This window comes from Sapajus apella, unplaced genomic scaffold (assembly GCF_009761245.1).
Source record: "Sapajus apella isolate SASKATOON/1434 unplaced genomic scaffold, GSC_monkey_1.0 scaffold15, whole genome shotgun sequence".
Taxonomy (NCBI): Eukaryota; Metazoa; Chordata; class Mammalia; order Primates; family Cebidae; genus Sapajus; species Sapajus apella.
Window position 1 is genome coordinate 27,366,151 of NW_022436955.1, and position 12,415 is coordinate 27,378,565.

Consider the following 12,415-nt stretch of genomic DNA (forward strand, 5'->3'; position numbering starts at 1 on the left):
CCCTTTTACTCCTGCGTTTTTCCCCCACCCTGTTACTCCTGCGTTTTTCCCCCCACCCTGTTACTCCTGCGTTTTTCCCCCGACCCTGTTACTCCTGCGTTTTTCCCCCCACGCTGTTACTCCTGGGTTTTTCCCCCCACCCTGTTACTCCTGCGTTTTTCCCCCCACCCTGTTCCTCCTGCGTTTTTCCCCCCACCCTGTTACTCCTGCGTTTTTCCCCCCACCCTGTTACTCCTGCATTTTTCCCCCCACCCTGTTACTCCTGCATTTTTCCCCCCACCCTGTTACTCCTGCATTTTTCCCTCCACCCTATTACTCCTGGGTTTTTCCCCCTACCCTTTTACTCCTGGGTTTTTTCCTCCCCGTCTGGCTCCTGCTCCATCATGGCCACCCTGGAGAAACGGCTTGTGAACCCTGAATATCTGAGGCAGGTCTCAGTTAATTTAGAAAGTTTAGGCTGGGTGCAGTGGCTCCTGGCTGTAATCCCAGCACTTGGAGAGGCTGAGGCGGGCAGATGACCTGAGTTCAGGAGTTTGAGACCTGCTTTGCCAACATGGTGAAATCTCATCTCTACTAAATATTCAAAATTAGCCGGGTGTAGTGGTGGATACCTGTAATCCCAGCTACTGGAGAGGCTGAGGCAGGAGAGTCGCTTGAACCCGGGAGGCAGAGGTTGCAGTGAGCCGAGATTGCACCACTGCACCCCAGCCTGGACAGCAGAGCGAGACTTCGTATCAAGAGAAAAAAAAAAAAGAAAGTTGAATTTGCCAAGTCTGAGGACGCGTGACCCTGACACAGCCTCAGGAGGTCCTGACAATATGTTCCCAAGGCTGTCGGGCCCAACCTGGTTTTAGACATTTGGGGAAGACGTGAGATATCAATCCACATATGTAAGATGTACATTGGTTCCGTCCTAAGGCGGGACAGCTCCAGCAGGGAGGGGGTTTCCAGGTCTCAGATAGGTGAGAGACAAACGGTTGGTTCTTCTGAGTTTCTGATTGGCTGTAACCAAGGAGGCAATCAGATGTGCATTTATCTCAGCAAGCCGAGGCGCTTTGAATAGAATGGGAGGCATCTTCCATCTGAGCAGTTCGCAGCTGGACTTTGTCCTTTAGCTTAGTGATTTGGGGGCCCCAAGATTGATTTTCCTCTCACAGGTTGGTTCAATCCCAGAATAAAGGAGTTCCAGCCCCTGCCCATTCTGGGGTGTGTCCACTCAAGTGAGAGGCTGTCCCAGAGCAGATACTGGGGTGCAGTCTGCCTCTCAGGGGAAGCCCTCCTTCCTCGGCCTAGGGCTGTGACCAGGCCTGTGTCCCCCACGGCAGGCACTCCAGGCTTCACTGTCTGTCTGATACAAAGACTCTTGTGCATGTTTGGCAGGAAGACCTCCAGGCTCCCGTGGTCCTGTGTTAGTAGCAGACAGAAACTCCAGTGTCACTTGTCAGCACAGCCTCTCCTAGCCTACTTTTGCATTTTCACATTCTGTCCTGAGCACGTCATGTGGTGATGTGGCAGGGTTCAAAAGCATCCCTTTACGTGGCCTCACAATATTCCCAAAGGCGAGTGAGCATCCCCTGCCCAGCAGATCTTCACTGAATGCATATTATGTGCCAGGCCTTGAGCTTAGACGTCAGAGCACAAAACCACTGCAGACACACCCCCTGCCCTCCCGGCACTACCAAGGTTACCAGCACCCCCTGCCCCTGCCAGCCCTGGAGTGTTCATTCTTTCCGCTGTGTCTTTATTATAAATAACTCTGCATGGAACATACCCTTGGGACCGTTCTGTATCACCATCTTTACAAAGACTGAGAGCAGGAAAATGACAGGCCCACAGAGATCAATTCCAGGGTCAGAGACAGGCTGCGCTGGGCTGACCCACACGGCCCTGGGTGTCCATTCTCAGCTCCTGCGACATTCAGTCAGACAGCATGCGGCACGGGCTTCTCCCCTAAGGGAGTTCACCCTGAACCATAAGCCCACAAGCTAGGTAAATTAACTCATCTAAGGTCGCACAGTGAGATACAGGGAGGTGCTAGGATGATGCCAAAGCTTGTCATTCAACCCCACCACCACTGGCCCTGGAAACTGATAAAAACATCAACAATAAAATGCCTCCAGCTGCTGCTGTGTGGGCTGGGAAGGATGGTGAGGGCTGCACGTGGGAGTTTTTAAATCAACTTTTAAATTGACTATATATAGGCCGGGTGTGGTAGCAGGAGCCTGTAATCCCAGCACTTTGGGAGGCCGAGGCAGGCAGATCACAAGGTCAGAAGTTCAAGACCAGACTGGCCAACATGGTGAAACGCCATCTCCACTAAAAAATACAAAAGTTAGCTGGGCATGGTGGCTCATGCCTGTAATCCCAGCTACTTGGGAGGCTGAGGTAGGAGAATTGCTTGAACTGGGACCCTGGAGGCAGAGGTTGCAGTGAGCTGAGGTTGCCCACTGTATTCCAGCCTGGGCTGCAGAGCGAGACTCCATCTCAAAAAAAACATTTTTCTTTTTCAAATAAATAAATAAATAACTAAACTACATATAGAAAAGTAAGTAACTCCTATGAGTACAGGTTGATGAAGTTTCCCAAGGTAAGCACAGAGATTCAATTAACAGAACCCCTCCCCAGAAGCCCCCATGCCCTTTCCCATCAGGATCCCCTCCCCACTCCCCGGAGGTAAACCCTCTTGGCATCCAGCGCTGTAGATGAGTTCTGCCTGTTCCCGAACTTTATAAAAACGGAAGCATACCATGTTTAACCCTTTGAGGTGACAATCCTGGCGGCCCATCCTTGCATGGGACTTCTTACCAGTCAGGTTCCAGCCTAAGCCTAAGTCCTGTGTTTTATCAGGTCACCAAATCCTCTCCATAACCTAATGAAATAGGTCCTGCCATTAGCATCTCCCTCATTTTGCAAATGGGAAGAAGGCACAGTTCGTGATGGCAGAGTCAGGACTCGAACCCAGGCAGTGTGGCTCTGGAGGCTGCACTCTGCACTCCACCCGACACCACCTCTTCTGAAGGAGGTACCCTTGTTAGCTCCATTTTACAGAAGAGGAGACTGAGGCTTGGAGAGGCTGAAGTACCTGGCCCTGTCCTACAGCCTACTCCAGCTCCAGGGCCTGACACCGCCCTGTACCTCTCCCTTCCCACCCAGCCCCCCAAGCCCCCAGCCCCTAACAGTGTCTGACTCTGGCCTCCTGCATCCTCCCCGACAGAGGCCTTCGAAACAGCCGGGCTACGGCCGGGGACATCGCCCACTACTACAGGGACTACGTCGTCAAGAAGGGTCTGGGGCATAACTTTGTGTCCGGTGCTGTGGTCACAGCCGTGGAGTGGAGGACCCCCGACCCCAGCCCTCTCTTCCAGGTGAGCGGCTTCCTGACCAGGGACCAGGGCCGGCAGCCCTTCTCGCTGTGGGCCCGCAACGTGGTCCTTGCCACAGGCACGTTCGACAGCCCAGCCCGGCTGGGCGTCCCCGGCGAGGCCCTGCCCTTCGTCCACCATGAGCTGTCTGCCCTGGAGGCGGCCACAAGGGTAGGGGCAGTGACCCCAGCCTCAGACCCTGTCCTCATCATCGGCGCGGGGCTGTCGGCGGCCGACGCAGTCCTCTTCGCCCGCCACTACAACCTCCCTGTGATCCATGCTTTCCGCCGGGCCGTGGACGACCCCGGCCTGGTGTTCAACCAGCTGCCCAAGATGCTGTACCCCGAGTACCACAAGGTGCACCAGATGATGCGGGAGCAGTCCATCCTGTCGCCCAGCCCCTACGAGGGCTACCGCAGCCTCCCCGGGCACCGGCTACTGCTCTTCAAGGAAGACTGCCAGGCTGTGTTCCAGGACCTCGAGGGTGTTGAGAAGGTGTTTGGGATCTCCCTGGTGCTGGTCCTCATTGGCTCCCACCCTGACCTCTCCTTCCTGCCCCGGGCAGGGGCTGACTTTGCAGTGGACCCTGACCAGCCACTGAGCGCCAAAAGGAACCCCATTGACGTGGACCCCTTCACCTACCAGAGCACCCGCCAGGAGGGCCTGTACGCCGTGGGGCCACTGGCCGGGGACAACTTCGTGAGGTTTGCGCAGGGGGGCGCCCTGGCTGTGGCCGGCTCCCTGCTAAGGAAGGAGACCAGGAAGCCGCCCTAACATCCGGCCAGGCCCGCTGGCTGCCAGGCCCTGAAGAGGGCAGAGATGACCACATACCTGCTGGATCCAGAGCCCGTCCGACAACACCCCGGGGAGGGCTGTCAGCCCGTGTAGCTGGCCTTTGGGGTTAAGAGGAGCGGGGGGCCCAGGCTTCTCTGGACTTAGACCAGTGTCCAAGGTGGTAACAGTGGCCGCAGACCAGGGTCGGCCTAGACCTAGGATTTTGGGGATAACCTGCTAGTGTGAGCTGGAATCACCAGCAGCAGCTGCACACCCAGCCAGGAAGCCTGCACGCCTGCGCTTTCCAGAAGCAGGTCCCAATAAAGCCAGTGCCCGCCTGCACTCATGTGTCTGAGGACTCTGTGCTCAGGGAGGGATCTGCATTCCTGGGACCCCACACTGGGCTGGAGGGAAGGAGACTGGGGGAGGAGAGCTGGGCCATGTGGTCCTAGATGAGGTCCATGGCTGGGGCCTTGGGGTGCAAAGGATGGTGCCCCAAGTGTGGGAGCAGTTGAGCAGGCAGCTGTACTGGAGCCCGGGGGCAAGAATATCGGGTGTATGCAGGGAGTGGTGTCCAGGAGGGCACTGGAGCCCCGCCTCCCTCCAGCCTGTTCCAGGCCCCGCTCCTCTCTGTTCTGCCAGGCAGCCTCCTTTCAGTTCCTCCTACTGGCTGGTTCCCTGCCTGCCCCACGGCCTTTGCACAGAGGGTTGTCAGCCCAGGACATTTTCCTGCCTTCTATAACTCCTCTTCCTTGGTATCTCTCAGCATAAGAATCACTTCCTCTTGGAAGCTGTTTCTGACATAAACCCCCCCACTGCCATCCGAGCAAACACTCCAAGGTGTTACCTTTCATAACAATTCAGTTTTAGTTTTCTATTTTTTTATTTTTTGGAGACAGACTCACTCCATCGCCCAGGCTGGAGTGCAATGGTGCAATCTCTGCTTACTGCAACCTCTGCCTCCTGGGTTCAAACAATTCTCCTGCCTCAGCCTCCCAAGCAGCTGAGATTACAGGTGTCCCCACCTCGCCCAGCTAGTTACTGTATTTTTAATAGAGATGGGGTTTTATCATGTTGGCCAGGCTGGTCTTGAACTCCCGAACTCAAGTAATCCGCCCTCTTTGGCTTCCAAAGTGCTGGGATTACAGGCGTGAGCCACCACACCCGGCCAGCAATTCGGTTTTAATTGTTCATTTATTTGTGGAATCACTTCAGTGTTTGACTCCGCCCATTTGGATGTAAGCTCCAGGAGGCTAAGGACACCATCTGTTTTGCCCATTGCTGGAACCGAGCACTTGGGCACCTGCCTGACACCTAGTGGGTTTTCCTTAACTCAGCTTTTAAATGGATGGATGGATGGATGGATGGATGGGAAGATAGGTGGGTGGATGGATGGGAGGCAGGATGGGTGGGTGGGTGGGTGGGTGGATGGATGGATGGAGGATGGATGGATGGGAGGGTGAGTGGGCCGGTGGGTGAATGGATGGGAGGGAGGAAGGGAGGATAAATGGGTGGGTGGGTGGGTGTATGGATGGATGGGAGGATGGTGGGTGGGTGGATGGATGGGTGGGTGGATGGATGGATGGATGGGAGTGTGGGTGCGTGGGTGGGTGGATGGACGGATGGGAGGATGGTGGGTGGGTGGAAGGGCGGGTGGGTGCATGGACGGACAGATGGGAGGCGGTGGATGGATGGATTGGAGGGAAGGTGGGAGGGTGCATAGATGGATGGGTGGATGGAGTGGGAAGGAAAGATGTTCTGGGGTGAAAACTGGTTCTGGCAGTTGTGTAATGAAGGGGGCGGCCTGAGGGGGCATGCGCCCCGCGGGAGGTAAGGGTGGGCGCCCGCGGGTGTGACGGAGCCGCGGTGCGTGGGCGCCGCTCCCCAGGGCTGGAGCCGGCAGAGGGCGCTCTGGGCTCGCTGGACACCCGCGCTCAGGCCCCTGCAGAGCGTCGCGAGTGGGAGGGGGGGACTTCAGAAGCGGGGGCAGCAGGAGACTTTTGGGGACCAGATCCCAGGGGAGCCGCCCCGCCCCCAGGCCCCAACTTCCCCGAGCCTCCGGGCAGCCCCTTCTGCGGCCGCGCCCCGCGCCCCGCGCCCCATGCCCCAGCGGGGAGTCCCCAGGCCCGGCGCCCGTCCGGCGGGGGTGGGGGCGGCGGGGAGCGGGCACGTGGCTCAGGGTCCGGCCGGCCCGCCCCCCCGGCGCCGGCCAGTCCCCGCGGTGTCCGCGGCCGCGCGGGCATTGGGAGGGAGGGCGGGCCCGCGCGGGGAGGGGGTCGTGCGGGGGCGGGCAGCGGCCAGGCGGGGGTCGGCGGGCTTCCGGGCGGCGGCGGCGGGCGCGGCGCGATGTGCGAGCGGGCGGCGCGCCTGTGCAGGGCCGGCGCGCACAGGCTGCTCCGGGAGCCGCCGCCGCAGGGCCGAGCGCTGGGCGGGCTGCTGCGCTGGGTGGGCGCCAGGATGGGCGAGCCCCGGGCGCCGCTGGCCCCCGCGGACCCCGCGGACCCCGGCCCCGGCCCTGCCTCGCCGCGCGGGGGCACTGCCGTCATCCTGGACGTGAGTACGCGCCAGCCGGGACCCCCGCCGTGGCCTCTGCCGGGATCCGGAGCCCCCTTCGCCCCTCGGGCGGACCCCGACGCCGCCCTAGCTCGCCTCCGTAGGGACGCGCGAGGCCCCCCTACCGGGGCAGGAGACCCCCGGCCTCTCCCCGCCCCTCCGCGTCCCAGAGCGGGAGCCTCCAGCCCCGTCCTCTCCCTGGACCGAGAGACCCCCTCCTCCGCTCCTCCACCCGCGCTCCTCGGGATCCCTGCCCGCCCGCAGTGGGGATCCGTGAGCCCCCGGACCCGCCCATCGTCCCCCGCGTTTTGTCCCAGCCAACCCCCCCACCCTTTACCCTGCGGGACACGAGCCCCTCGCCGTCGCCAGCCCCCTCCTCCTCCCCATCTCGGATCCCGTCCGGAGGGACACTTAGTTCTGAGGCCTCCAACAACCCCTGCCTCTCTTCGCTCTACACCTTGAGCCTTCCACCTCATCTCACGCCCAAAGACCCTTTGCCCCAGCCACTGCCACTTTAAAAGTGAAGTCCCCTGCCCGCCTTCTGTCTTCTCGTCTCCTTTCCATACTGTCAGAGCCACCGCCCATCAGCCCTGAGCCGGGACTCCTCTGGCCTTCCCCACCTCGCTCCCTTCCATTCCAAGCCCTCTCCTGTCCTCTGTTCCCTTCCCCACACCCCCTCCCCTACCGAAAGCTGGGTCCTCTTCATTTACCACTCACCCCTCACCCCTTCTAACTCCCCTGGGACCCAAACCACCTACCTCTGGGAAGCCCATGTCACCCTCCCCCTCGCCCCACCAGGGAGGGAGGAATCTTCAGGGAGTGGGTTGGGGGAGGAAGACTTCTCCTGGCAGAGAGCGCTGGGAGGAGGTGAAGGAGGCGTCTGGGGGTGTGGACTAGGTGTTTCAGCCAGGGTCCTTCCAGAGCGGGGATGGGGGCTGCCTCTGGCTATGTGGTGGGTTTCCGGGAGGGTTGGGGGTGTGTGTGAATGTGTACACGTGTGTATCGCAGATCCCTGTGAGAAGGGGGATTCTCTTCCTTCCTCTCTCCTCTTCCCTGCTCCTGGAACCCTCTGCGGGATCTGGACTGGAAGGGCTGGACAGGGCGTGGGGAGCTCTAGAGTGCCACACTCACAGGCACACACGCACTCACACGCTCGCTTAGGCACACACACACGCACTCACACACAGCCAGCCACACACCTGTGCAGCCACGCCCTGCGCCAGGACCCCAGCAGAGCTCCCACTGAAAGTCCTGGACTGAGCCCTGCCACCCCAGGCTGCCCTTCAGGGAAGCCTTGCCCTGTGAGGTGGGGGCTCTGAGCCTCTGCCTCGGGACCTGCGACTTGGAATGATGAGCGGGGGCGGGGCTGGGGGGGTGCTCGTGTAGACTCCTGCAGCTGGCTGAGGTTACCAGGTGTTAGCCCTGTCTTGTCACTCGTCGTATGTTCAGGGTTCCTGCCCAGAGTTGGCACCTGCCTGGTTCCTGGCCTCAGGGGGGATCTGGGATACCTAGATAGGGACCCCAGCTTTGAGGAACCTTGCGCAGTCAGGAACAGGGCTTCAGGGTGCCCAGGCTGGAGCTCTGAGGAGGGCCTGGGGGTCTGAGGTTTAGCCAGGAGGAGAGGCAATGTTTGAGAGGTCCTCCGGAGCTGTGCTTCAGTCACACCACCCAGGCACTTGGAAATGGCCAAGGTGTCCCTGTCTCGTTGCTTGGAGAGATGGAGGGCAGGGGCTCCTGTCCTTTTCCCCAAGGCAAGGACTGAGGGTGGAAGGGTCAGTGAGTATTACCTCCTCCTCCTCTGTAGCTGACCTGGCCCCAGCAGCCCTCCCTGGTGTCTAGGGAAGTGTGCACGTGTTGCCCCCCTCCCTGGGTCTCAGTGCCCTCTTTGCTAAAACAAGCCGGTAAGAGGGGTGGGGGCCCCTCCAGGAAGGGAGTGGGATCCTTCTGAGGCTTTAAAGTGCTGGTTACAGTGAGGGGTCTGAGTGCACTACAGCACAGAGTAGGTGGGACACCTCACATTGCAAACTCCTGCAGGGCCTGGAACTGCTCCTGTGAATAGCAAGGTCTTGGCGCACAGGTGTCAATGCTGAGTGTGCCTGGGAAGCTTGAAAAATGCTGAAATCAGAGCCAGCCTCACAGCAGCTGATTCAAGCCTCCTGGGGTGTGGCCTTGGCTCAGGAGGTTTGGAAAGCGCTCCAGGTGATGGTGTTGGAAGGGACGGAAAGTTGCTTTGGAGCCTCAGCCGGGCAAGTGGCACCCGCCAGCCTGACCTTGAGGGAAGGGAGCACCTCTGTCCCAGGGATTCCGATGTCACTGGAAAGGCAGGAAGACGAGGCACCTGGTCTCTAGGTTCAGGCCAGCGTTGGGGCTGCCCCCACCTATCCCTGACTAATGCAGCCTGAACCTCGTGGAGGCTGCTTTTCTGAGCTCTTAGCATACTGTTTTCTGCTCCTGCACCCCCAAATTAACGCAGTCCTGCCCGTGGCTGTCGTTGTCACCAGGCCTTGCAAACACCTCCGTTGGACTTAGCCCAACCTCCCTGGAAACACCGGGGGTTCTGGAAGGACTGCGGTGGTAAAAGTTGTGGTGCTCCCTGGGACGCTAATTCAGAGTGTGATTGTGTGCGGCTGAGGGTTTAGCGGTAGGTGAGGCCACGTGGACTGATGACTGTGGACGTCCACCTGCAGGGATGGCCGTGGGCCTGCGTGTGTCTGTCAGCGTGGCCAGGGGCAGGCTGGTGGTGCTGGCAGCTGCTTCCATGTAGGCGAGGGGAGGGCCTCTGCCTGTAACATGCTTCCGTTGTTCCCCCTGGATCCCAGCCCAGGGATTGGGAGAGGGAAGGGGAGCTCAGCTTCGCTGGGCCCTAAGCTGCTCCTGGGAGAAGAGAAGGATCCCGGTATCCGGGCAGAAGCCTCGGGAAGGGCTTGCCTCTCCCTGGCCCAGGGCTAACTCGACCTCTCTTTTCTGCAGATTTTCCGCCGCGCGGACAAAAATGGTGAGTCTCTTTTCTAGGCTGCCTGCCGCCCCGCTCCTGTCCTCGTGCTTCATGGGGAAGGGACCTGGGATAGGAGACACGAGCTACCTTGAGCCTAAAGGTTTGGAGTGCAGGGCTCTGAAGTTAGAAGGCCAAATCCTTCCTCTGCTCTGTGCCTCAGTCTCCGTATCTGTAAAATGGGAATCCTAGTAGGGCCTATTTAGTAGGGATCCCCCCACCTCGAGGGCTCAGTGAGTCATTGTGATGCCAAGAACGATGGCTGGCCGTGGTACGTGCTGGGTGTATGTTAGGTCTTTTTGTAGATGGGCTGGACCAGAGGAGCCCAGGCTGGGGCCCAGGAAGCCCCCAGCCTCACGCTAGGCTCTTTACACGCTTTGATGCACTTCTTCCTTGTAGCAGCCTGAGCAGTCAGCGCTCTTACCTCTGTTGACACCATAGTGGCCCAGAGAGGTTAAGCAGTTTGCCCAGCTGCGTGAAAGAAGAGGAGGCTCTCCTGTACACCTGGGCCCTTTTCCCGGTATCTCTTAGTCTCTTCAAAAATGGGAGCAGCCCCTCATTGTGGCCACGGAATTCGTAGCACTCGGCTTCTGCTGACTCCTTGGACGGGCTCCACCTGCAGAAGGTGCTTGAGAATAAGGCCCAGCTGAGCCTCAGCTAACAAAAAGCTCCACACCTCGTAGATACCACAGTCACTATTACAGGCACGGCACAGCTTGCTGTGGAGTTCAGCCAAGACGTGTTCTTTCTCTGGGCCTCGGTTTTCCCGTGGCTAAAGTGGCGCAGTGACACTTGCCTTGCCTACTTCCCTGGGTTTTGAGGAAAAGCCAGGGAGGAGGTGTGGGTGACAAATGTTTTTAAAGCGTTTTAAAAACAAGCGTTTTTCAAGTACTAAGTCTGTTCAGGGGAAGAGCAGGCAACAGAGACCCTGTGAGTTGCCCCCGGGCCCTTGGTCCCCAACCCCCCCTGGCCCCAGTTCCTCACCTGCACAAGTTGAAGTTGGGGATGGCAGCTCTGGCCTGGGTCCCCAGCACCCCGCCTCATGCCTGGGGGTTCCTGTTGACGTCTCCTACTGAGGGCGGTGGCAGGGTGGAGTTGGAGGCTGGAGTTGGGTGGGGGGTGGGTGGGCAGGGGCACAGGTCTGGGCTGGAATCAGCTCTGAGAAGTCTCCCTCCTTAACCTCCCGCATCCCTGGGGGTGATGGTGACTGCTCCCAGGCCTCTGGGGATGAAGGCCCATCAGTAGCGATTCTATACAGAGCAGAGGAGGAGGGAGATGGACGTAGGGAGATGAGCTGGTGCTGGAAGAACGGCCATAGCATTGCAGACTGAAAAGCCTTGGACAGGAGCCAGGGGAAGTCAGGGGGCTGTCCCCTGAGATGGAGTCTCTGGCACCCTCAGCGTCATTGCCTGTGTGCTGGCCTGGCTCCTCCAGCAGGTTGAGAGGCATGGATTTGGGTTTATCGCTTCTCCTGGGCCTGATAGCCAGCACACCGCAGGGCCTCGGTAAATGTCTGTAGACTTGGTGAACGTGTGTGTTGGTGAGAGCGTGGCTGTTTGTTGGTTTCTCAGTGACGCAGCAGCGTGTGGCTGTTGGCAGTGCATGTGTCCGGTGTGGGTCTCTCGCCTGCTGCAGAGCATGTGTGGGCCTCTAGCCATGGCTGTACACCCCAAGTATGTGTACAGCTTGTGCGCGTGTGTGGCTTCCTTTGTGTGCAGTCCGCAGAAGCCATTGCAGCGTATACACATGGGCGGGAAGTACCTGGCCACCCGTTGGGCACAGATGGGGTCTGTCCTTGCTTCGGGCTCCTCCCGTCAGAGGCCATCTGTCCACTCCCGAGCACAGCTGTGGGACCCTCAGTTTCATTCCTGCAGCCACCACAAAGGCCGAGCCTGTTCCTCCTCCTCCTCCTCGGGTCTTCCATCTTCCCAGCCACCAACATGTGGCCATGGGGGGCTGTCACCAGGGTGAATGTGGGTGTGAGATGTGCTTCCAGCAAGAGCATCCCAGGTCCTGGAGCCTGACTGCCTGAGATCAAGTCCTGGCTCAGTGGCATACTGGCTCTGACCTTAGGCAAGTCACCAAACTCTCCAGCCTCAGTTTCCCTATTTGTAAATGGGAATTGTAATGACAGCACCCACCTCATAGGGCTCTCTGAGGACAGAGTTGCGCTCTTGGCTTGGCTGAAGATGTCAATCGTCCCACAAATGGCTGGGAAATGAGAGTCTGCAGGCGTGGCTTGTCCAGAGGGGTTCGATTCCCGGTGCTCAGCAGGGAGTTAGGTCTGGTGGAGGCTGCAGCAGTCACTGAACATCTATTGTGCACCAGGACTTGAATGTGCTTTCTCCTTTAATCTTCACTGTGATCCTACTGAGACAAGAATCAACCCCCACCCTCTTTCCAGGTGACAAAAACGAGGCTTGGAAATGGCACATGACATTCCTCACATGGTCGGGGGGCAGTGGTGCAGGCAGGTTCTGACTCAGTGCAGCAGCTTCAAAGCCTTGTGTAGGAGTGGGTGGGACTTGGTGTGGGTATAGATAGGGGAGTGGTGTGTGTGGATAGAATGGCTGGGGAAGGAGGAATGAGTGTAGGGGTGAGATTAGGTGTCAACAGGATGCCGGTGCAGGGATGGGAACAGGAGTGCAGGGGTGTGGGTGCAGGGAAGGGAACAGGAGTAGAGGGGTGTGGGTGCAGGGATGGGAAGAGGAGTGCAGGGGTGTGGGTGCAGGGA

At 59.1% G+C, this 12,415-nt stretch overlaps 1 protein-coding gene across 8 annotated transcripts in view; it reads left to right on the plus strand.

The window, feature by feature from the left end:
• The window catches only part of LOC116555687 (oxidative stress-induced growth inhibitor 1), a 57,719-nt gene that overhangs the window by 10,055 nt on the left and 35,249 nt on the right, over window positions 1-12,415 (plus strand). For 4 of the 8 annotated variants that reach the window (XR_004270626.1, XM_032284544.1, XM_032284543.1 and 1 more), the window contains 2 exons: window positions 3,215-3,365; window positions 9,660-9,684. Coding sequence is in view for 6 of the 8 variants with exons in the window: in XM_032284544.1 (XP_032140435.1) it covers window positions 3,215-3,365; window positions 9,660-9,684 (176 nt within the window). In the remaining 2 variants the exon portion in view is untranslated. Of the gene's footprint in view, window positions 1-3,214; window positions 4,479-5,890; window positions 5,967-6,465; window positions 6,690-9,659; window positions 9,685-12,415 lie in introns of those variants that run through there. The other 4 variants (XM_032284549.1, XM_032284547.1, XM_032284546.1 and 1 more) reach the window with 4 other exon arrangements.